The sequence below is a fragment of the Macaca nemestrina genome, chromosome 12 (assembly GCF_043159975.1).
Source record: "Macaca nemestrina isolate mMacNem1 chromosome 12, mMacNem.hap1, whole genome shotgun sequence".
NCBI classification, from domain to species: Eukaryota; Metazoa; Chordata; class Mammalia; order Primates; family Cercopithecidae; genus Macaca; species Macaca nemestrina.
Genome location: NC_092136.1, coordinates 123,807,098 through 123,832,209, shown reverse-complemented (window position 1 = coordinate 123,832,209; position 25,112 = coordinate 123,807,098). Strand labels below are relative to the sequence as shown.

Here is a 25,112-nt window from a genome sequence, read left to right as displayed (position 1 = left end):
ATACTTTTTTCTGGGGGATGGGGTGCAGGTTTGGCTCCTTCTGCTAAGCATAATTATTTTGTGGTTCATCCATGTTGCCTTGTGTATCAATTGTTCAATGTTTTTACTACTGAGTGGTATGGATTTGGATGAATAAACCACAAAGCATTTTCAATTAAGGAACACTTGTATCATTTCCAGTATTGGACTATGACAAATAAAGCTACTGTGAATGTTAATGTACACAAGTCTTTGTATAAGCATATGTTTAATTTCTCCTGAGTAACTACTCAGTGTGGAAAGGATGAATAATATAGTGGATATATGTTTAATTTTTCAGAAACTGGAAGATTGTTTGTTTAAGTGGCTGTATCATTTTAGATTCATACTACCAGATTGTGATAGTTCCAGTCAGTGCACAGCCTCAGCTTATACTTTTAATGTCAGTCATTCTAATTAATAGGTGTACTGTGGTATGTTTCCATATGTTTATTTGCCATCATTGTAACAATGGTGATGAATTCAAATATTTGTTCATTTTATGGGTTGTTTTCTTATTACTGAGTTTTGAGAATTTTTACATATTCTGAATACAAAACTTTAGTTGATACCTGATCTGCAAGTATGTTCTGAGATTTATCTTTTTAATCTCTTAACAATGTCTTAGGAGGAGCAAAAATTTTTAATTTTGATAGAACCTACAGTGTCAATTGGATTTTTTAATAAATCATGCTTTTTGAAATCCTTTCTTAAAATGTTTCTGTCTATTTGTTCTATCAGTGACTGAGAGAGTGGCATAGGTATCTCCAAAAATACTTGTGGATTTGACTACTTTTGCTTGCAAGTCTGTCAAATTTAGAAGTCATATGGAATTTTGATTGCCTTAGAATATCTGAAGCTATCTTGACAAAGAACAAAAGTATATGATATAAGCTAAAATGTTTTGAGAAATACTATGACACGGATTAGTATTGGGGAAACCATCCCCACACCACCCGGTGGGTACCCTGAGTCCAGTGGAGACAGAGGAATTAGAAAGAGACAGAATAAGAATTTAAAAGGCGGATCCAGGGACCGGAGCATCCGAGGCTTGCTCAGGGCCCTGAGCTCTGGGCCTCCACCCAATTCATTGGCTAGAATGTGAACAGAGAGCCCTTGCACACTGATGGTGGGAATACAAATTCACACAGCTATTATTTAAAACAGTATGGTTTCTTCAAAAGTTAAAAAATAGAACTACCACGTGATCCAGCAATCTCACTGCTGGTTATATATCCAAAGGTAACGAAATCAGTATGTTGATGAGATATCTGCACTCCCATGTTTATTGTAGCATTACTCAAAATAGCCAAGTTATGTAATCAACGTAAGTGTCCATCAACACATGAATGGATAAAGAAAATGAGGTGTATATTCATAATGGAATTCTATTCAGACTTAAAAAAACAAATCTTGTCATCTGCTACAACATGGATGAATCTGGAGGATATTTTGTTAAATGAAATAAGTCAGGCACAGAAAAACCAACAGTGCATGATCTCACTTATGTGTGGAATCTAAAAAGTAGAACTGAACAAAGCAGCGAGTAAAATGGTGGTTACCAGGGTTTGGGGGAAGGGATGGCAACTGGGGAGATGTTGGTCAAAAGATACAAAATTTCAGTTAGACAGGAAGAATAAGTTCAGTAGACTTATTATACAACAAGGCAAGTATATCTAATAACAATATATTGTATATTTGAAAATTGCTAAGAAAGTAGATTTTACATGTTCTCACCACAAAAAAATAATAAATTTATGAGGCAATGCATATGTTAATTAGCTTGATTTAGTCATTCCACGATGTATGCATATATCAAAGCATCAGTGCTGTATACCACAAATAATATAATTTTTTGTTTCAATTAAACAAGTAAATTGCCGGGCGCGGTGGCTCAAGCCTGTAATCCCAGCACTTTGGGAGGCCGAGACGGGCGGATCACAAGGTCAGGAGATCGAGACCATCCTGGCTAACACGGCGAAACCCCGTCTCTACTAAAAACACACAAAAAAATTAGCCGGGCGAGGTGGCGGCGCCTGTGGTCCCAGCTACTCGGGAGGCTGAGGCAGGAGAATGGCGTAAACCCGGGAGGCGGAGCTTGCAGTGAGCTGAGATCCGGCCACTGCACTCCAGCCTGGGCGACAGAGCGAGACTCCGTCTCAAAAAAAAAAAAAAAAAAAAAAAAAAAAAAAAAAAAACAACAAGTAAATAAACAAAAGAATATAGATGCTATTTAATAATGTTTCAATGATTCATTAATTGTAACTAATGTAGCATATTAATATATGATGTTAGTAATAGGAAAAATTATATAGGACAAGGGAACTCTACTATCATCAAAAGTTTGTGATAAATTTAAAACTGTCCTAAAAATAATGTTAATTTTAAAATATGAAAAAAGTTTCATGGTGGATATTTAAAGTGGAATTCTGTTAATGCAAGTTGAATTTGAGCTTGCACAGAACTAACAGATGTGTAAGAGACTGAAGTGAGAGGTAGGCAGGTGATCTGACATGGGATGTCTGAGGTGTCTGGTACTATTTTCAATCAATATTATTTGAGTGTCTACTCTATGTCTTATTAGAGCTTAAGCCAACTCAACAGAGAAAGATTAAAAGAATAAGCATTTAAGTATCATATTATTATCATAAGTCATATGTGCTGAGAAGAAAAGGAGACAGTATCTGAGAGCAAGAAGAGAGGGATAGTGTACAAAGTAATTTAGTTGGAGTTTCGAAGAGGAGTTCTCTGAAGAAATAACATTTAAGTTTTTCTAGCCTTTACAAGTATATTTTTGTAGGTCTGATTCTGGCATACTTTATGTTGTGTTGATTACCCTGAGGTACATGGGCAATACCATTCCAATAGTTTGGTTTAGCTTAGAGATAGCAGCTGTAAGTAGAAGAAATACATTCACGCTAGCGTTTGTGTTGGCTCAAAACAATAGAATCCATGACTGATGGAGACCCTGACCAGCTCTATTTGATATGATTAGTGTAATGTGTTTTTAGATTTTCCAGGGAACAGCCCTTTAGAACCGAAGCTTAGTATTTTATCACCAGAAGAGAGTATTTTTATTATGTTGAGGACTATGTTTTAATCAATTACATGAAAGAAAAGGGGAAAGGGAATGGAATTGGCATTAGTGGGTTATGCCACTAATTCACTATGTCACCTTATTATTTCTTCTAAGAAAATATGTCTTCATAATCCTTATAAGAGAAAAAATGAGACGGAATTGGCGTAAAATAGACCATGTGCATAAGAAATAATGTCCGTAAAATCCCCCCAAATTAGAAAGAATGTTGACAGATGCGCTAAAGTGAAAGACATCATTTCATACAATATAATAGTCAAAAACTTAGATCTAATGCAATCATTTTCATAGTACTTCTGTTCATAAGAATGTTCTTTTCCCTAGCATTTTCCTCAGGGCGACGTGGACATCTTTATTCCTCAGGCTGTAGATCAGGGGGTTCAGCATGGGCACAACAATAGTGTAAAACACAGAGGACACTTTCCTCTGGTCCATGGAGCTGACAGATGATGGTTGCAGGTACATGAATGCTGCAGATCCAAAGAAGATAGCAACAGCCGAGATGTGGGAGCTGCAAGTGCTGAAGGCTTTGGACCTGCCCTCCGTGGAGCGAATGCGGAGGATGCTGGCAATGATAAAGAAGTAAGAGCTGAGGATGGTCAGGCTGGGGACAAGGATGTTAATTCCACTGAAGATTAAAATCAGTAACTCATTAACATAAGTACTAGAACAGGAGATCTTCAAGATGGAAATAAGATCACAGAAATAATGGTTGATCACATCAAATTTGCAGAATTGAACCCTAAAAATACAGCCTATATGAGCTGACGCACAAATCAGGCCTATTATATACACTCCTAAAATCAGAGAAAAGCTAGCCTTATTGGATATGATGACACTGTACAGCAAGGGGCTACAGATGGCCACATAGCGGTCATATGCCATTGCAGCCAACATGTGGCACTCTGCAATAGCAAAAATGAGGAAGAAGTAGAGCTGAGTCATGCATTCAGGGTAGGAGATGATGTTCTTCTCTGTCACAAAGTTCAGCAGCATCTTAGGGGTAATGACCGTGGAATGGCAGAAGTCAATGAAGGACAGACTGCTGAGGAAATAGTACATAGGGGTGTGCAGGTAAGGACTGAGCCCAATCAGTGTGATCATGCCCAGGTTCCCCAGCATTGTGACTACATAGATTCCCAGGAAGATGAGGAAGAGGGGCAGCTGGAGCTCTGACTTCTCTGTTAGCCCAACCAGAATAAACTTAGTCACTAAAGAATGGTTTTCTGCTGCCATTCTTTGATCAGTTTCTGCAAGGGAGAGAAAAAACATGGTATTTGGGTGAATTGTATTGTTATTCTCCTTTTGTAGGAAAGGGACCCCTTGTTTATATATGATCATTTAACTCTGGTTCAATTAACTGAAGCATAATTTATCCCAATTTAGCATGTATTAATCTTTATTTTCTAGTAACTGGTATTTGATATTATAATATTTTACCTATGTTTATAATAATTAAAAACTTTGAGTGTCTATTTTCTGTTTTGAATATTTCAATGGTCTCCAATATTTTTAAGCTAATACTTGCAAACTTAAATTCTTAGAGAAGCCAACGTAAACAAGTAAAAATGACTGAGTGACAACTTGGGGAGAACAATCCCTGTCTACAGACAGTAACCTCTAATAACCTGAAACTAATTCCTGTCAGGGATGAACAGAAGTCTTATTATTATCAGACTTCAATGTTTTATGTAATTATCAAGAAATCTAGATTTGTACATCAAACATTCATATTTTCAGATACTATTAAAATGAAATAACATTTATAATTATCATTGTGAATATCTATCAGCTGTAGTGGTGACAATTCTATGATTTGTCATCTCTGAGCTACAGTGAAGTATCTCTGACATCCCTTGAGGGAAATAGAATGAGCAGTTGTTGAATGGACAGGCTCTAAAGTCAAAGTGCTTGTGTTCAAATTCTGACCCCATCATTTACTAATCAATACCCCGAGCCTGTCAAATAGCCTCTTTGTGTCATGACTTTCAAACCTGTAAAAGAGAACATTATTACCTATCTAAATAACATTTGCAGACTCATAAATCAGTAAGTGAAGAAGGTCAATCTTATGTTGTTAATGTCTATCAAGAGGGTAACAATGGGAAGATAGTAAGAAATTACTGATTTCAACGTACAGAAACAACAATCTTATTACCTCAGTATTTCCTTTCATTTTCTTCAACTTTTGTGAATTAGAAGAGAGTAAAAAGTAGAGACACACAATTAAAAAACAGAATTACAAGTGTGATCCCCTTTCTGTTAAACAGTGAATAAATGATATGGCTATTGGATTCATTAAAGTTACATTTCAAATGAATGAGTGAAATTATTTAAAAAAATACAAAGTTTAGAAAATCTATACATTTCTTAACACATTTCTACACCAAAATAATTCTGAAATCAATCAGATCTGAACGTAAAAACTAACTATAAAACACCTGGAAAAACAACTGGTAAAATCCTTGATATCTTGGAAAAGTTTATGATTTCTTAGAAAGAAATCTTAAAAGCGAAAGAACTAAAAACTAACAATGGTTTGATTATATTTCATCAAAATTAATGACATTAAGAAAACGAAATGGCAAGCTCAAGGTAACACATATGCTGACAAAGGACTTTTATCTAAAATATCTAAATAACATATGCAAATAATAGTACAAAGACAACCAAATATTAACAACTGGTGAAATACCAGAAGAGCTATCTCACAGAAAAGATATATGACTGGTCAGTAAATTTGTGAAAATATATCCAATGTTTTTAGTAATCAAGGAAATGAAAATTAACACCATAATGAGACAACACTATAGACCATGATAGATTAGAAAAAACAGAACAAAAAAACACCTGAAGATTTCAGGTGTTGGTGAGGAGCATCTCTACTTGTCATACAAAGCTGGCGGGGAGTGTGAAATTGTTCAACTGTTTTGGAAAAGAGTTTGCCAATTTCTTATAAACTTAAACAGACTTTAACTAAATAAATCCAGCAATTCTGCCTCTTAGTATTTACCCAAGAAAAATGTAGGCCGGGCGCGGTGGCTCAAGCCTGTAATCCCAGCACTTTGGGAGGCCGAGACGGGCGGATCACGAGGTCAGGAGATCGAGACCATCGTGGCTAATATGGTGAAACCCCGTCTCTACTAAAAATACAAAAAACTAGCCGGGCGAGGTGGTGGGCGCCTGTAGTCCCAGCTACTCGGGAGGCTGAGGCAGGAGAATGGCGTAAACCCGGGAGGCGGAGCTTGCAGTGAGCTGAGATCCGGCCACTGCACTCCAGCCTGGGCGACAAAGCGAGACTCCGTCTCAAAAAAAAAAAAAAAAAAAAGAAAAATGTAAACGTTTGTCTACACAAAGACACGTACAAAATGTACATGGCAGCCTTATTCAAAACAACCAAAAATTAGAAAGATTTTTTCTCTCCCTTGCAGAAACTGATCAAAGAATGGCAGCAGAAAACCATTCTTTAGTGACTAAGTTTATTCTGGTTGGGCTAACAGAGAAGTCAGAGCTCCCGTTGCCCCTCTTTGTCGTCTTCCTGGGAATCTATGTAGTCACAAAGCTGGGGAACCTGGGCATGATCACACTGATTGGGCTCAGTTCTTACCTGCCCCCCTATGTACTATTTCCTCAGCAGATCTACTCAACAGATGAGTAGATGCATGAGTTGTGGTGTGTGTATGTGTATGTACATATTCATTAAATTGAATACTATTGAGAATTTAAAAAGTAAATATAAATTACAAATACGTTTATTAACGTGAATCTCAAAAACATTATATTTCTTTGCAACAAATATTCGACCAGAAATCCCGAATGTATAGAAGTATTCATCCGCGTAGCTCTCTAGATCTACAGGTATTTTGTGTGTAAGAAAGTTCAGTAATGGAATGAATTATTTAATAGATATCATATATTCAGATTGTATCTTTCTTTTTAGTTTTTTTAATTGAATTTTCAATTCAGTTGCTTACTTTACAAATTATGAAATATTTTACATTATGTTTTTCATAATTTCTTTAACATTTAAAAAATATTTGAAGGTTATGCAAAATTTTTTGCTTCTTCATTCCTGAATCCAATAAATTAAGGTTATCTTTTTGTCTTGATCATTTATGCTAGAAGTTTGTCAATTGTATTAATCAATTTTAATAAGTTAACTATTTACTATGTTGATTTTATGTTAATATTTATTTTTATTTAAATTATTTCTAATAATTTATTTTATTTTTATTCATTTCATTAGCATGATTTCCTGTCCTTTTCCTAGATTTTTGAACTGAACCTTAATCAACATCTTCTATTTATGGTCTTTTCTAATATGTGCATATAAGGTATAAATTTCCCTGTCAGCCCTACTTTAGCTACTGGTCACAAGTTTTGATATATCAAACTTACAATATTATACAGTTTAAGACACTTTATAATTTCTTTTTTATATTTGTGTTGTTCCATGGATTATAGAGAAGTGAACTGTTAACTTTACAGAAGTTGGGCTTTTAAAAATGTCTGTCTTAACTTCATAGGAGCTAATGAACATACTCTGAATCATTGAAGTTATTTCAAATTGTTGAGATTTTCTTTATAATACAACATATTGTCAGTTTTTATAAATATTCCAAACACATCTTAAAAGAATACATTGCCCGATTTTGTGGTCCCTTAATACATACATTTCAATGATGTTCAATTCACTAATTATGTTGTTGAAATATTTCATATGCATAGTGATATTTTTGTCTGATGTTCTAACAGTTAGTAGCTAAGTATGTCCATGTCTCCCACTCAAATTTCTGATTTTTAAATTTCTTCCTTTAGTTGTTGAATCTTTACCAAAATCTTTATTGTTATGGAATACAGAAAGTTATATTTAATCATTTGTCTTGCTTAAATCTTCCTTTGTCTCATGTCAGCATTTTTAGCATTGTCAGGCTATCACAATACTTTTTAAGTTAATGTTTGCACAGCATGCTATTTTTTACTCCCTTACATTAGATTTTCTGTTTCTTTATATTAAAATTTGTTTTTAAAAGAAGCACAAAATAATATCATATGAAATAGCAATAACTTAGCACCAAATACCTCAAAATATAAAACAAAACTTATACAATGGCTATAGATTAAAACTTTTAAGTAATCAAGATAAGTTAGACAAACTTAAGTCTCAACCAATGGATGGATGGATAAAGAAAATATGGTATACGTATACAATGGAATACTATCAAGCCATAAAGCAAATGAAATCCTGTAATTTGATGGTTAAGTGAAATAAACGAGGCACAGAAAGACAAATATTTTATGTTCTCACTCATATGTGGAAGCTGGAAAAGCTGATCTCATGGAGATAAAGAGTAGAATGATAGTCACTAGTGGCTGGAAAGACTGGCTGAGTGTGGAATTATGAAGAGAAGTGGATTAATGGGTACATGACATACAGTTAGATAGAAAGATAGTTCCTAATGTTCAATAACATAGTAGGGTGATTATAGTTAACAACAATATATCGTGTATTTTTAAATAAGTAGAAGGTTTAAAATGTTCCCAACACAAAGAAATGATAAACGTTTGAGGCAATGGGTATCCTAAATACCCTGATTTGATCATTACACGTTGTATGCATCTATCAAAATACCACAGGTACCTCATAAATATGTACAATTATGTATCAATTAATTTTTTAAAAACCTTAATAAGAGAAGAGATTTACCATATCTGTGGATAATAAGATTCATTATTATAAAGATATTAAGTCTCTTAAACTTATGTATAGATTTAAAATAATTCAATTCCTGGATATAACATCTAAACAGATGATCGATATGTTTAAAAAATACATCAATATATAATTTTTTTTAACTTTTATTTTAAATTCAGAGGTACATGTTTAGGTTTGTTATATCGGTAAACTTGTGTCATGTGGGTTTGTTGTACAAATTATTTACTCACTCAGGTATTAAGCATTGTACCCATTAGTTAGTTTTTTCTAATCCTCTCCCCCCTCCCACCCTCTGCCCTCCAAAAGGCCCCAGTACGTGTTGTTAACCTCTATGTGTCCATGCGTTCTCATTGTTTAGATTCTACTTGTAAATGAGAACATGCAGTATTTGGTTTTCTGTTCCTGTGTTAGTTTGCTAAGGATAATTGTCTCCAGCTTCATCCATGTCCCTGCAAAGGATATGATTTTGTTCTTTTTATGGTTGCATTGTATTCCGTGGAGTAAAAATGCCTATCAATAATAGACTGGATAAATATATCATTCTTATGCCTTTGTATCCTCATAGCTTAGCTCCCACTTATAAATGAGAACACATGACATTTGGGTTTCCATTCCTGAATTACTTCACTTAGAATAATGATCTCCAGCTTCATCCAAGTGGCTGCAAAAGTCATTATTTTGCTCCTTTTTGTGGCTGAGTGGTATTCCATGGTGTGTATGGAAATTTTAAAAAATTATTTAAAAAGAAAAAATGCATTACTATGAGAAATATATCAACAAATTCCTGAAGAGAACATTTAGCTACTGCTTTTTATGTCTGAGGATTTATGGAAAATATCATCTTAGTGCAATATCAAAGGGGAGTCAAGATATTGATTCTCAAAAGTTTACAATTATTGTACTCAAACTCAAGATGGACGTTATAGCCTTCATTCTCTATATCCCTTTCTCAACATCTGTATGTAAGATCAGTAAATGCCTTGCTTTCTAGAATACAGCTTGTCTCAATCAGAGAATTTTACATCAACACTAATATTTCAATTGCTTGGTGTGAATGTGCTGTAGACACAGTTTATCTTTAATTTTTACAGGCAGGTGGCACAGGCTTTCAGAATATGCACTGGACAAGAAAGAGTTATGGGAGGCTCGTTGCTTTATAGTCAGATGTAGAAGAAAATATTTGAACACAAAGAGTGTTTGTTAATTCGGGTATTTCCCAATATGATTGATCATCACAGTCATCTAGAGGGATTGAAGTGTTTACAAAAAAAGGATTAATGTAAAAATGTAAACATGATTATAATGAAAAACAAACATTCCAGAATCACCTCCCTATATACTCTGTCCTGTTTCCCAGAGACTATTTAATCTCTGTGGAATAGCTCCAACAAACAGTTTCTGTTTCTAGTTCATCCGAAATTTACTGCTATAGTTCTAAGTAATTTGTTCATATTGCTATTTGTAGAATTAATAACTTTGAGCATTATAAATTTCCAAACTGCATGTGGTTTTACTTTAGTTAAACTAGTACTGCTACCCCCTCTGTAATTCTGATAATTGATAGTTGTATTCTAGTTCAGATATCTTTTAGTAGTTTCTGAAACTTTGAAAATATTTTCAAATCTCTTTGTCAACTTTCAAATTTTTTTCCTGTTTGTGTTGTTTAATATAGATTTTCTACCACTCTACCAGATTAATGAATCAGAATCTTTGAGGTTGAGATTTGGAGATCTGACCTCTCTGAAAAATAAAATAAAATAAATAAAAATAAATCACACAGATAACACTTCTAAATCAATGATGATGATCATCCAGGTTTGAGAAAAGAATCGAAACAAATTAAAATGTAGCAGAGAAAATATTTATTAACTTCTAAGCTTAGTTTAAAAATTAATTCTTCCTGTATAAGATATCTGGGTTGAGTGTAGTTTATATAAAAGCATAAAGACATTTTTTAAAAATAATCCAATGGAGTCCATAGAATAATAGATGATAAGGAAAGCAATTGAAAATTCATAGCTTATTTATTAAAAGACAATTTCTAGAGTATGATGAGTCTTAATCCCAATAAGATCTCTGACATAGCTTCCCAACTCATGTGCCATGGACTTAGAATGTGTTATAATGGCGCTAAAGTGCTGGTGTTTAGTCCTTGGGGTCATGAAGAGAAGCCTGTGGCATCCACAGCCTCTTAGTGGTCAGCATTTGCCACAAGCTGGGGTAAATTTCTTACCCCAGATGCTATGCAAATATTACCATCTTCTATGGGCACTATGAGGTTAGCAAGTACTATTCTATGCCTATCATATTAAATTTTGAACTTTATGTTTAATGATGAATTTTTTTTAAATTAATTAATTAATTAATTAATTTTTTTGAGACAGAGTCTCGCTAGCTCTTGTTGCCCAGGCTGGAGTGCTGTGGCGTGGTCTTGGCTCACCACAACCTCCACCTCCTGGGTTCAAGCAGTTCTCCTGTCTCAGCCTCCCGAGTAGCTGGGCTTACAGGCACCTGCCACCCATCCAGCTAACTTTTGTATTTTTTAGTAGAGACAGGGTTTCGCTATGTTGGTCAGGCTAGTCTGGAACTCCTGACCTCAGGCATTCTGCCCACCTCGACCTCCCAAAGTGCTGGGATTACAGGTATGAGCCATGGAGCCTGGCCATGAATGTCTTTTTTAAGGAGGAACATTGACAAGATGAAAGGTGTATAGAAGCTGTGAAGAGCTTGGAAAATGTTTAAAGGTAATGAAATAATTAGCAGACACTTTTATACATTGAAAGGGAAACAAAAGAGAAGAGGTGTTTATTTTGTGTATGGTGTTTGACAGACTTAAGAATACACCCTGTAGATGTTGAAGATGCTAGCCACAGAGGAGATAATTCAGCGGGGAAAGGTCTCAGAGAAGAAGAAAATAATGGGGTATGGATTACATATACAAGAGCTAGATTTAGAAAGGAAGGACTCTTTTTCCTAAGAGAGAAGAGAAGTGATGTTGGGGTGCAGAAAATGATTCCGCAAAATATGGCGCTCTGGCATGCTGAGTGCTTTAAAAGGCCTTGGAAATAAGCTTCAGAACCAAGGGCTGTCTCTGACCTTCTCCCACCTCCTTGTCTCTCAGATCCTCTTCCCCAAAGTAATGAGTGGGACTCTTTGGAATTTCCTTATCTAACTAAGCTTCTTTCCCAAAGAAATGCAGTTGTCTTAAGACCCCCTCCTTTGGAATCCAGGAAAGATAACCAGGAAAGATTAACCACCAGAGAAGAGACTGGGAGTCATCACCATGCACAGACAGACTTTTCATCTCTTATTCTGAAGGCAGCTCCAAGAGATTACCTGGGGGACTTTATCTGCATAATAAGACCGCCTGTGTCCCCATGCATTTCCACCCCTCACCTTCCATAACTTGTCCATCTCATCCAGCTTCCAAAGATAATCATTTACAGAATAATGTCTACCTCTTGGGTCCACACATCTCTCTTCCTTGAAGAGAGTATTTAAGCCTCAACCACCTAGTCCTTCTTGAGTTTCATACTTTGTGTATGGCTTCCACATATATACACATTAATATATTTCGTATGCCTTTTTCTCCTATTAAAAAAGAATACACCCTTTAATCAATGTAAAGGTATTCTAATAATTTGAGATCTTAAAAAAGGAAGAGGCTATTTATTTCTGGCCATTAAATATATTTAACAATGTCATGATGATGATCCACCTTCAGAAAAATTAGGGAAAAGATGTTCTTAATTTATCTTATGATTAAAAGCAAATATCCAAGATCTCTCATCTCTTTCTACTCTTAGGTCCTGTATCTTCCTCCTTTGTGAGAGAAACATTTGGCTTCAGTCAGTTCCTGGAATTTGTCACATTCACTTAGCTGTCTGCCTTTTTATTTACTGTTCCTTCTACTTAAAATAGTCTTACAAATTACTTTCTCTGTTGTCTGGCAAACATTTGTTTTCTTTCATATCATTCAAAACTGTAATAATCATAGAACCATTCTCTAATTCCTTGTAATTGATTGGACCTTTCTACTGCATGCTCAGAAAACTCTAATTTCTAAACAGCATATTTTAAGACTGAACTGTACTGTAAGCCAGGCAGTGGATCAGACCTCTTCTCTTCTGTATTCACAGTATTAGCCCATATCTGGCATATCACTGAAAGTTTAAAAAGTGTTTTTAAGAGTAAATGATTGATTAAATGAATGAACGAAAGTACTCAGAAATATTTCCTACAGTTTTTACAGTGATTACTTCTAGACCTAATAGCATCAAATCATAGTGTGAGATGAACATACTCACCTTTCTTTTTCCTGAAACCTCAATTCCAAATTTTATTTGCAACTTGCTCTCTTTGACTTGGAGAATGGCACCAATGTTGGTGTTGGAAGTCGTAGGTACCATGTCAGCATTCTGCAGTCTTTAGTCCTGAGAAGGCAAAGCTTAAGACATCTCACTCACGTTTGAAATGAATCTGCACCACTGATCAGCATCTCCGGTTGTCACTTTTCAGTTTGTGTTTCTCTAGCTCTAGCAAACATCTTCATCTTTCACAGTGGCCTGAGAAGTTTTGATTGCTGTACTGTGAACACTTGTCCTGGGTTTAGATATGCCAGGTACCAAATATCATGGAGACAGACATTCTCCAAGGATTTCCATTTCTCTAGGAACACAAGCACCTGAGAAAAGAAGCAATTACTGTTGGCATTTGCCCAGTTGTCTAATTTTTCTCCAGGGGAATTTTTGTCAATTCTAAACTTGTCGATTAGCAATCAAGATTTGTGCCTATTGGCAATAAAGGATTTTGTGAAAAGGCATATTCTGATCCAGCAAGTCTGAGTGGGGTTTGAGATTCTGCATTTCTTAGAAACTCCAAGCCAGTACTATTTGTTCACAGCCCAGACTATTATTAGCTGATTTTAGAGGACCAAGATACTTCCTGAAAAGTTATATCTTACTCATATTAGTGTTAGAAATTTAAAAATAATAAATCAAATCAGTGCTTGACAGACCTCATGCTTATATTTCAACAGCTTCTCCAAAACCAATGAACCATCTTCCTTTGTTTCTAAATTGAATATTTGCAGGAAAGCAATAAAACAGCCTAAATATAACTCACGTAATCCTCCATTGTGGCCAGGGGAGCAGTGGACTGTGATTGATCTACACTATTGTACTTCTTGGTTGAAGTGGTAAAAATCAAATTCAATACCAGTTAACAGTGTAATGGGACTCTTAAAAAAATCTGTGTCGTTCTGCTTCTGCCGGTAGGTGGCCTGCTGGCATGCTGGTGCCTGTGGGTGTGCGCCTCTCAACGTCCAGCCGCCTGTGTGTGTGTGCCTGCTAGGGACTCGGTGATTTTTTTTTTTTTTTTTTTTTTAGACGGAGTCTCACTCTGTGGCCAGGCTGGAGTACAGTGGCGGAATCTCTATTCACTGCAGTCTCCGCCTCCCGAGTTCAAGCGATTCCCCTGCCTCAGCCTCGCCAGTAGGTGGGACTACAGGCGCCCGCCACCATGCCCTGCTAATTTTTTGTATTTTAGTACAGACGGGGTTTCACCATGTTGGCCAGGATGGTATCGAGCTCCTGACCTCGTAATCCACCCACCTCAGCCTCCCGAAGAGCTGGGATTACGGTGTGAGCCACCGCGCCTGGCCTGGTCTTGGGGATTTGTACAGGCGCAGTATGGGGTCGCAGCAGGCCAGGGTGATATGGGAAATGCAACATTTGGGCAGGAAAACAAGATCTCTGGTAGATCTGTGGTTACACGTTTTTTACAAGCACACACGTGCGTGTGTGCCAACATGCCCCCCAAAAACAAAGACAAAGGAAACTTTTGGAGGTGATTGTTATGTTTATTATCTTGATTATGGTGATGGAATCATATGTGTACACATGTCCAAACTTATTCAAATTGTGTACATAACATGTGCAGTTTTTGTATGTCAATTATACCTCAATAAAGCTAAAAACAGAACAAAAAAGAGTAAGTTTCATACCTAAATTATTCCTCATGGCTTTCAAACTATAGTGTAATTTCATCCAGATCAAAGCCTTACCTACCTAATGTCACCAACATCGTCTCTTACTCTTATTCAGGAAAAATATTCTCCTCAGGACAGTCTCAATGTCCCACAAACACACTGCTCCATTCCATATCCTGCTTATAATCATTCTACTCCACCTATCTAAAAGTACCATTTCTATTTGCCGTTGGTGGTAACCTCTTCCACATAGCCATCCCTGATTTCTAAAGCACGTAATGGATGCTTGCATGAAGTCATTCAAATTCTGGCTCACTTGCACACTGTGTTGCATTGTTCACTCTTTTTTTTTTCAGACAGTCTCCCTCTGTCCCCCAGGCTGGAGTGCAGTATCGCTATCTCGGCTCAATGCAAGCTCCACCTCCTGGGTTCACGTCATTCTCCGGACTCAGCCTCTGGAGTACCTGGGACTACAGGCGCCAACCACCTCGCCCGGCTAATTTTTTTGTATTTTTAGTACAGACGAGGTTTCACCGTGTTAGCCAGGATGGTGTTGATCTCCTGTCCTCATGATCCACCCTCCTCGGCCTCCCAAAGTGCTGGGATTCCGCGCCCAGCCCTTTTACTCTTTTCTAAAATGTTTTAGTGTAGTCTTCTAATTGACCTCCATAAGGGCATGGACCGTGACTTACAAATTCCTGTACCTTTTCAACACAAATCTCATTTTAGTTGCTTCATATAAATTATGTGACTGAAAGATTATATGATACCTGTAAGTAGAGAGGTGAAAAGTGAAATAAAGAATAATTTAATTTTATACCAAGGATTCTCCCTATTCATATTGTGTATATTTCAATGAGCAAATCTAATACTTTTCAGAGTCCTTATTCGTACTGATATGGAAGGAAAGTGCTGGGAAGGAAAGGGCATGGTCCCTTTAAATGATATGGAAGGGGGAAGGGAAATGGGCAGGGAAGGGGGCAGTCCCTGGCTAGAGCTCTACTCCTGGGCCTGTGCCCATGGACCTGGGTAAGGACAGGCATTTTTGTTTTGAGAAAGAGAGAGACCACCTTCACATAACTTTTATTACAGTGTATTTTATAATTGTTCTATTTATTATTAGTGGTGAATTTCTGGCTATACCTAATTTCAAAATTAACTTTTATCATAGGTATGTGTGTAGAGGAAAAAAACATAAAATATATACGGTTTGGTACTATTCATGGTTTCGAGATTGGGTATTTCCCTTGACCCCTTCATGCGACTCATGAAGGGGTGACTTGTTTACTCAGCTGCCACCATCAGTCCCTTACCGGAGGGAGCACATGAGCCAATGGGTGCAGGAACTGAAGTGAATGAATGCTGGAATAGGCTGGTCACTCTTCTCTGGCGGGAGCAGGCTGTGTGTGGGCCCTGCAGCAGCGTCCAAGCGTGTTACAATGCTCTTTTAGCTCTGCTATCTGAGAGGGGGTGTCTGCAAACCCCAGATCCCCAGAGGGCATATGTTACGATCAGTGATCCTTTAACATTTGTCATTCACAGGTGGCTAAGTGTGAACCAGCTCAGTGAAGGGTCAGAGTGACAGCCTTTTACACCCTGCCCTCTTGGTACCTGAGTTCTTGTCCAGCATCCACGAAGAATCCGGTCACATGAATGAATTGAAGGGTGGTGTACGTGGAAAATTTCATAGAGTGGTGAAGGTGGCTCTCAAAGGGAAGGGAAGCTGGAAGGGGGATGGAGTGGGAAGATAATCTTCCCCTGGAGTCCCACCTGAGGACGCTCAAACTCTTCTGTGAAGTCCCACCATCAAGCCATCCCTCCAAAGTCAAGCTGCTTTTCTCCGATGTCCAGCTGCTTCTTCTCTTCTCTCCTTCTCTGCCACTACACTCTGCTTCTCTGCTAGTGGAGTTTGAGATTTTTATGGGTACAGGGTGTGGGACAGAGCAGGACAGGGTGGATTTGGAAAAAGCAACATTCCGGCAGGAAAATGGGGATGTGAAATTCTCATTTAGGGCCGTGAGTCCAGACTTAGGGTGGAACCCTTGCCAGAGACTCCACCATTTTCAACCCAGTATTTCCCTGCCTCCTGTCTGTATCAGTTTCAGGCACCAACTGGGGGTCTTGGAATGTATTCCCTGAGGATCAGGGCAGACTACTAGAGCTCATAGAAGTATCTGCACTCCCAGGTTCGTTGCAGAATTATTCACAGTAGCCAAGATATAGAAACAACCTAAGTGTTCATTGACAGATGGAGTTCCCACCATTTACAACAACGTGGGTTAACATGGAGTACATTATGCTAAGTGAAATCAGCCAAACAGAAAGACAAATACTGCATAATCTCCCTAACATGTGGAATCTAAAATAGAAGTTGAACTCTTGGTAACAGAGTAGAATGGTGGTTGCCGGGGACATGGGTCAGGGAAAGGGGAAGATATTGGCCAAAGGGTACAAACCTTCAGTTATAAGACAAATAAAGACCTAAGGTATAGCATCGTGACTATAGCTAGTAATAATACATTTTATATCTTAAATTTCTCAAGAGAGCAGATTTCGAGTGTTCTCACTATATACAAAAAAAAAAAACAAACAAACTACGTGAGGCGATGAATATGTTAATTATCTTGAGTTTGGTAATCATTTCACAATGTACATATATATAAAAACATCACATTGTATAACCTAAATATATGCAATTTTTATTTATCAATCATACTGCAATAAAGCTGATGAAAAAAATGGAAATAAGCCAGACACAGAAATAAAAACATTTCATGATCTCACATACGTAGAATCTAAAAAATTGAATACACAGAAACAGAGTAGAAAGGTTGTTACTAGGGGCAGGATCAGGTTGGGGGAAGATGAGGAGATGTAGGTCAAAGGGTACAAAGTTGCAGTTACGTAGGATAAATAAGACTAATGTGCATATCACATATTTTATACTAGAAATTTGCCAAGATGGTAGATTTCAGGTCCTTTTACACAAACAAAAGTAAATGTGAAGAAATGTTGATTTGCTTCACTGTAGTAATCATTTCACTGTGCTTATGTACAAGGATAATAAAGCATTATGTTATACACCTTAAATATAGGCAATTAAAATTTTATGCCTATAACATAAATTGTTTTTAAACCAACAAAAGAAAAAAAGATAATCTGTAAAATTGCCATAATCAATGCAATGTGAGATTGACATAAGAATAGACAGATCAAAGAAATAGAAGAGAAAGTCCAAAGTAGACCCACCCAGTTCTTCGACTGAAACCTCATAGCAACTCAGTAGGAAAAATGTCTCTTAAACAAATTACGTTGAAACAACTGAATATTCACTTGGGGACAAAAATGAACATTAGTCTTTACTCCAGACCATGAACAAAAATTAATTTGATATGGGTCATAGATACAAACAGACAAAATTAAGCTATAAAACTTCTAGAAAAGAATACAAGAGACTATCTTTAAGACCTAGTACAAGAAATGTACTGTTTTGTTATTTTAAGTTACATTATTCTATAACCCTTTTTCCATGTTGCTACATAATTTTGATAGTCAATAATAATGGGGACCATATAAAATTTAATAAGTCAACATATTATATTTTACGTAATGTTATCCATATCTGAATATTTAAATATCATTGTTCTTGCCATTTGAAATGAATTGGTGCTACTTATATTTTTCCTTTAGAATAATTTCTCAATTTTAGACATATAGGGCCAAAGTATATAAACATATAAACTTATCTTACTTGTATTTAAAAGTTTCTTTTCTAAAAGGTGTCACCAACTTGTTTTAAACTTCTGAATGAATCATGCTGCTTTATTCCTTTGTACTTTCACAAATCCTGCTCTTTTTCTTCTTCCACGATTTTTTTTTACAGACCTGACTTTTATTATCTGTTATAAAATTTAATTTAATGTTTCTTCACTCACTGCATGTTTTTTTTTCTCACATCTTTCCCCATTTTGAGACAGATATTCCTCTTAAGTGCTGTCAAAATCCTGCGTGTTCATATATTGTTGCAATCATCACCTTCAGGGTAGGATAAATGCCTTGTTGGACTTGTAAATTCAACTCCTGTCACTATACAAAACATAGAATAGAAAATAAATACTCCTGGAATTAACACATAAATCAATAAATGCTACCAGTAGTGTCAAAATGTTGTGGGGTTTCTGTAGCTTTGTTAATACATAGTTTGATTATTTACTATTTAATATTAGTTTGCTTATTCAGTAGATATAAAATGGTATCATCACATCACATTGTATACTATATTTTTCAAAATGAATAGTCACATTAAAGATCTGTATTTATTAGTTCAGTTTTCTTTTGCATTAATTGTAATTTATTTTATTATATGTTTGAAATGATCATGTTGATATGTTTCTACATGTTTGATTCAATTTTAAACCTACATGTAATTTTGTACACTATTGTTTGAAAATTTTTATATTTTGGAATATGTTTTATATTTTGAAGTATAAATGAGCTCTTCTCCATTATTTGATAATGTATGTATAGTTTATCTTCTTTTAATTGAGTCCCTGCAGCATATATGAAGTATAGCATGTAGAAATCAGAAACACAGCCTAGAAAGTGCAATGTAATGTAAGGTGAAATATTATAGTATTTATCATCTAAAATTAGAATACAGAGGAAGCATAGCCTATGTCTTCCCACCTGTATCAGGTCAGACTTTTTGCAGGAGAATTTCAATAATTTTTAAAAAACAATCAGTTGCATCGCAGAGAGTGGAAACAGCCTATCCAAATGTATCAAAGTTTGATATAGTTAGTTTTGGAAAAATGACAAATAATTTAGTGAGTGTAGAGTATAAGGCCTGATGGGGAAAATAGACAAGGCTATGAGGCTGGGTATTGAGATACAAACAGATTATAAAAATCATTGTATGTATTAGAGTAGATTTTACTCTAAAGTTAGTGGGGAGACATGAAAGATTTTAAAGCATGGGAATTAACATGATCAGATCTACTCTGTGTATAAATATCTATGCAGAGCTTGTCATTTCTTCCAAATTACCAATGAACTTGTAAAACAAATTTCCTCCTCTGTCCCTGCCCTTCCAAAAGCACACATCATGATTACCCCTAAAGCCAAGGAGAATTGGTCATTCTGTGCTAAGGTTGGAGATGATCCTATGTCCATCAGGGGGCGATAGAGCACAGTTTGCAGAATACTGATTATCATGTGGTGTCCAGGCTGGCACAATTTATTGTCCAGTTACTGACTTCTTAGACTGCATCACATATCTAATATGCCACCAGAATCCTATCTGTAAAACTAATATAGACTAAATAGGAGATATGGACCATGGCTGTCATATTGGTGCAGGGACAGATACCGGGGAAAAGATCAGAAGAACCAGGGATGATTTGAAGATCCTAGGAGAGCCGGCATGTCTTTCTTTTGGATCATAGTCAAAAAGGCAAGGAGAGGACAAAAGCAAGTTCCTCATTCTTGATGAGACCTCCCTTCCACCCTCCAGGACTTGCAATGGAGACTGTGCCCAGTGACTTGCTTTCAATTTGGTAGGTTATGCGCTTAACATTCCCAAATTGTGATAGAGAGTTTGCCCAGAGGCACGGAGCCCAGTGAGGCCACCCTTTTCTCATATTACAGGAACCTGAGACTCCAAAGAGGGAAGGGATTAAATCCTATTACTGGCATATCCGTCAAAGGGAAATTCCAAGGTTTCCAGCTCCTAGGTTACTAAGAATCAAAACAAGGAAACATTCTTATGACCAGGAGTGGTAAATTCATATCCTCAGATTCATTACAAATTTACAATGTACAATTCTAAAATCTAGCATGTCCTATATGTTCATTAATTCCCTTTTATCTAAATACACAGCTATAACTAGAACTATAAGAAAAATTATCAAAGATTACTGTTCTCTGAAAGGAAGCATACAGTTGAGGCATATTGAGTATATATTGTCTTAGTGGTGACCTTTTGTTCCCCAGTTGTCACAACCACTATGGATCAGTTAGCAATAAATATCTTGAGTTTTCATGGCATCATACATGTTTGTGAGTGTTCTTCAAACCCTCATGACAAACTTGCTGAAACTGAACATCAGATCTACTGCTGTAAGGTTGATTCTGGTCTTATTATTTCATATAAATTTCTAGATCTTTGTATTCTGTTTAGTTAAAAACTTGGTCATCCTATTTCACTTCACTCACGCTGTTTTTCTCAGATGAGTGGTGTTTGTCAAGAATACATGTACTTCCAAAGAAGATGAGATTTCAAAGGTGAAACATTTCTTTTAGCTTGGAGCATTAAGGAAAGTTTTGGCAGGAAAACAATGTTGGATGGTGTCCTGAAAAATGAGAATAATTTGGTCCTGTGGAGAACAATGAAACTGACATCCCAAGCAGAGGACACATGAAGACTAGGACTCGGGGTCACTGAAAGCATGGAATATGTGAGAAATGCACCAAAATTCAGGATCCACAATCGAGTGCAATGTGAGAAACATGGCCTAACATGGCAATAGAATAGTTTAGGACTGTACTGGAGAATCCAGACCATGTTGTTAGCATTGGTTTGAAAAATTACAAAGGAGTTTGAGTTGACCTGTGAAGAAGTCAAGAACAAAAGAGAAATAGGAAGAAAATTGGTGACAGAGATCGGAACCAGACGTTAAAAAGCTTCGAATGTTAAACTCAATATAATCAACCTTGACATCAATAGGAAATGGAAACGTACCAAAAAATTTTTTGCAAGACAGCAAAATGGTTTTGTCAATGTCTTATATAGCAAAACTGGCAGCAGGTTAAAAAAAACAAAGTGAAACTATAGAAATGAAATCATGATTGAAAAATATAAACAATTAGGTTAGTTCTTTTCAGAAATATTTGTAACTAGATAACTGTGGTTTAAAATTTAAAAGAAAAATGCATTTAAATGCCCTATTGAGGAACATGGTTGACTACTCTCAACCTGGATTAATTATTTAAGGTGGCGGGACCAGAACAAAACCTAACTAGTCAGGCCCTTCCACTCTTGAGCTATACTCAAAAGAGAGCTTAATCTCAGTGAATCTGTTATGTATAAAGACTTCCTCCTTTGAGAAACTCTATTTCCGTGTTGCTCTCCATCTCTCTTTAAATGCAAAACATAATTTATTTACATAATTGTTTGAATAGTTGTATTGCCTTTTACTTTATTATTTTTTAAAATGATAAGACATTTCACAATCTTACGTTTGTTTGCTTTCTTTTTAAAATTGTTAACTTTTTTATTTCAATAGGTTTTTGGAGAACAGGTGGTGGTTGGTTACATGAGTAAGTTCTTTAGTGGTGATTTCTGAGATTTTGGTGCGCCCGTTACCCGAGCAGTGTACACTATATCCAGTGTGTAGTCTTTTATCCGTCACCACCCCCTACCCTGAGTCCCCAAAGTCCAATTTATTGTTCTTATGCCTTTGCATCCTGATAGCTTAGCTCCCACATATGAGTGAGAACATGTGATGTTTGGTTTTCCATTCCTGAGTCACTTCACTTAGAATAATAGTCTCCAGTTCCATCCAGGTTACTGCAAATGCCATTATTTCATTTCTTTTTATGGGACTGAGTCATATTTCATTATATATATAAAATATTCCATTGTGTATAAACAATGGTGTACATTATATATACATCATTCCATGGTGTGTGTGTATATATATACACATATGTATAACCTTTTCTTTATTCACTTGTTGATGATACTATATTTTCTTATGTAATTTTCACAACAGTTCCATGAGGTAAGTAGAATTACTCTCATAATTTTCCCCATAACGAAGCAAACTTAGATCCAGGTATTTTTCTTTATAATATCTAAGATTTTTCCAGAGACTCTGCCCATGAGCTCAAGGAGAAATGAACAGTGTATGGGTCACAACTAAGAATCATGACGTGAATAATTTCATTAGATGAAGTTTTGGGGGGAAGGATCAAGTCCTGAAGTACTGAGCAAACTTCCCATAGAAGTAAGCAAAGCTACAGAACAGATCTAAAGAAAGAGGTGGAGAGCAGCCATCACTGGGCGGTGTCATGGAGTCTAGGAAGAAAGGGCCTTCGTGTTTATTTATTTGGAGGATGCTAGAAAGAACAATTTTGACAGAGTGGACTGGGAAATAAACCAGTAGATCTGAGGATTCAGACCACTGATGGGAGAGGTTTGTTAGTTTAAAGAAGCTCTGTGATAATGATCATTGGATCTGTGAGCAGATGACTTTGAGATTTTCAGTGTCATGTGTCTTATGAGTGTTTAAGTGTCAACCACATCTTGTTGACTATGAGACTTTCCACTTGATAAAACTGACCATCTCTTTATGTGGTCCTCCGTGGGGATTATCATGAGTTGGGAATGTGTTTTAAAAGAGATGCTTGATTTTCCTGTGGCTTATCCTTCAGTGTCTACTATCACTAATACATACATAGGTTAGCATGCACAGGGGCTTAGCATGATTCATTTAAGTTTGGAAAATTAAGAGGCCATGTTATGTATGATCTTACACATATAACAAATAGTATGTAACAAAATATAACATGATTCACTCACATTTGCAAAAAGTTTAAATGGTATAATTCACAGAATGCAGGGCAGAGAAACTAGAGTTCTGATCCTGTCTTAGTCCTGCCATGAGGTTGCTGCATGAGCTCCAATAATGCAGGAGAAAGAGTCCTTGGTGGTAAGTGACTGAGCTAGTACAACCTACATCTGATGGTGCAGAGGTCAGTGGGTGTTAAGTGTTAGGTACTTCCCACAGGAGTAGAAGATAGCAGATTCCTCTCCATTCTGTTGGTGGAGTGCTCTGCCCACTCTATTCTTGGCACTGGCTGGATTTGCAAATGCTCCCAGCTGAGCTCAGTCATAATCAGCCTCCACACTTTTATTGAATCTTCATTGCCAAGTTCTCCTTAGCTTCATAGAGAAGTAGCATGTCCACATAATTTATTTTACACATCAGAACACTTTTAGGAGTGTGAACACTATTAAAAATCATGTATAAACTCTCCTGGCAAATCTGAATATATGGCCTTTTCTACAAAGGGCACTTCATGATAAGAAACCCATTCATGATTAGGCTACTTTCTACCATCTCCTTCTCTCTCCCTATTTTCTTTCTTCTGTCTTTCACTTCCACCTCCAATCTTCTTTTATTATACTAATATAGTTCTCCCTGGAAATAGTGTGCTTAGTACATGCCCATGCTTCCACAAGATGTTCCCTTCCTTCTGATTCTGCACTTTCTCACCCTCTGTCTGATGTTTATTCACTCTCCCCTCCATGCATCCCTCATAGCCCGGCTCACATCCCACCTTTCCTGCAAAGCCTTCCCAAACAGCCTTGGTAGAAATAATTGGTCACTTTTCCATGCTCTCATTGCTTCTCTGAATTTATGATGCTGATGTTGTAATGAAATTATTAAAAGGAAGATCACTGGAGACTGTAAGAGTTGAAGAAGGGGGAAGGAAACACTAAAAGCAGCTCAACAGTCAAAGACAGGTTTATTTTGGAGAATAAACTTGAGAGGGGCTTCTGGCCAAGTTAAGTCAGGAGCACTCTCTCTTATGGACTAAGAGTATTTAAGGGTTTGGGGTGGGAGAGCTTATCACAGGCTCAGAATGTTTCTATGTCTCTTTGTCTTGCTTATCTGGGAGGGAGAGTTTTTGTGTCTGTTCCTGTACATCTTCCTGCAGCTGCAGACGTACCCCCAGAGTCTGTTTTTAGCTTACCTATCTTAGTGCACCTAAAGAGAAAGGAATGTGCTTATTAGGGCCCACTGTTTTACTGGGGCCCATTGTATGAGTGTAAGTTTGGTGGTTACCCAAGAGACTTTCCCCCCTCTCTCTGTGCTCAAGCTGTCTTATCTGTGTTTTACTGTCGACTCTTTCTGGCTACTTGTTGTTAGAAGAGAAGTGATTTCTTTGAAATGCATGAGGTTAGAAAGGGAGCTGGAACTTAAAATGGTGGTGTTTGTCCAAGATGATGGTGTTCCTGCTTTGTCAGAGACAGCCTGCAAGACATCCTAGCTTAGTTACTTACTAGCTGGAAACATTTCTTAATTTCTCTGTCTCTCAGTTTTCTCTTGTATAAAATGAGATAATAGGATTATGGTGAGGACCGCATGAGTTAATGTAGGTAAAGTGCTTGAGAATACCTAACACATGGTAAGCCCTAGGAAAGCATATCCTGCTGTTATTATCACATTTTATTATGGACCATCTATTCTGTATGATTCTAAAAACAGATGGTGGACTCCTTCAGG

At 36.6% G+C, this 25,112-nt stretch overlaps 1 protein-coding gene across 1 annotated transcript; it reads right to left on the bottom strand.

Annotated features, from left to right (window-relative positions):
* Positions 1-3,063: 3,063 nt before the first annotated feature.
* On the bottom strand, positions 3,064-13,398 carry LOC105476304 (olfactory receptor family 8 subfamily G member 5). Its single transcript, XM_011732089.2, has 2 exons — positions 13,139-13,398; positions 3,064-4,365 (listed from the first exon to the last, which is right to left on the bottom strand). The coding sequence occupies exon 2, from the start codon at positions 4,349-4,351 to the stop codon at positions 3,416-3,418; it is 936 nt and encodes a 311-aa protein (XP_011730391.2). The 5' UTR covers positions 4,352-4,365; positions 13,139-13,398; the 3' UTR covers positions 3,064-3,415.
* Between the last annotated feature and the right edge of the window lie 11,714 nt (positions 13,399-25,112).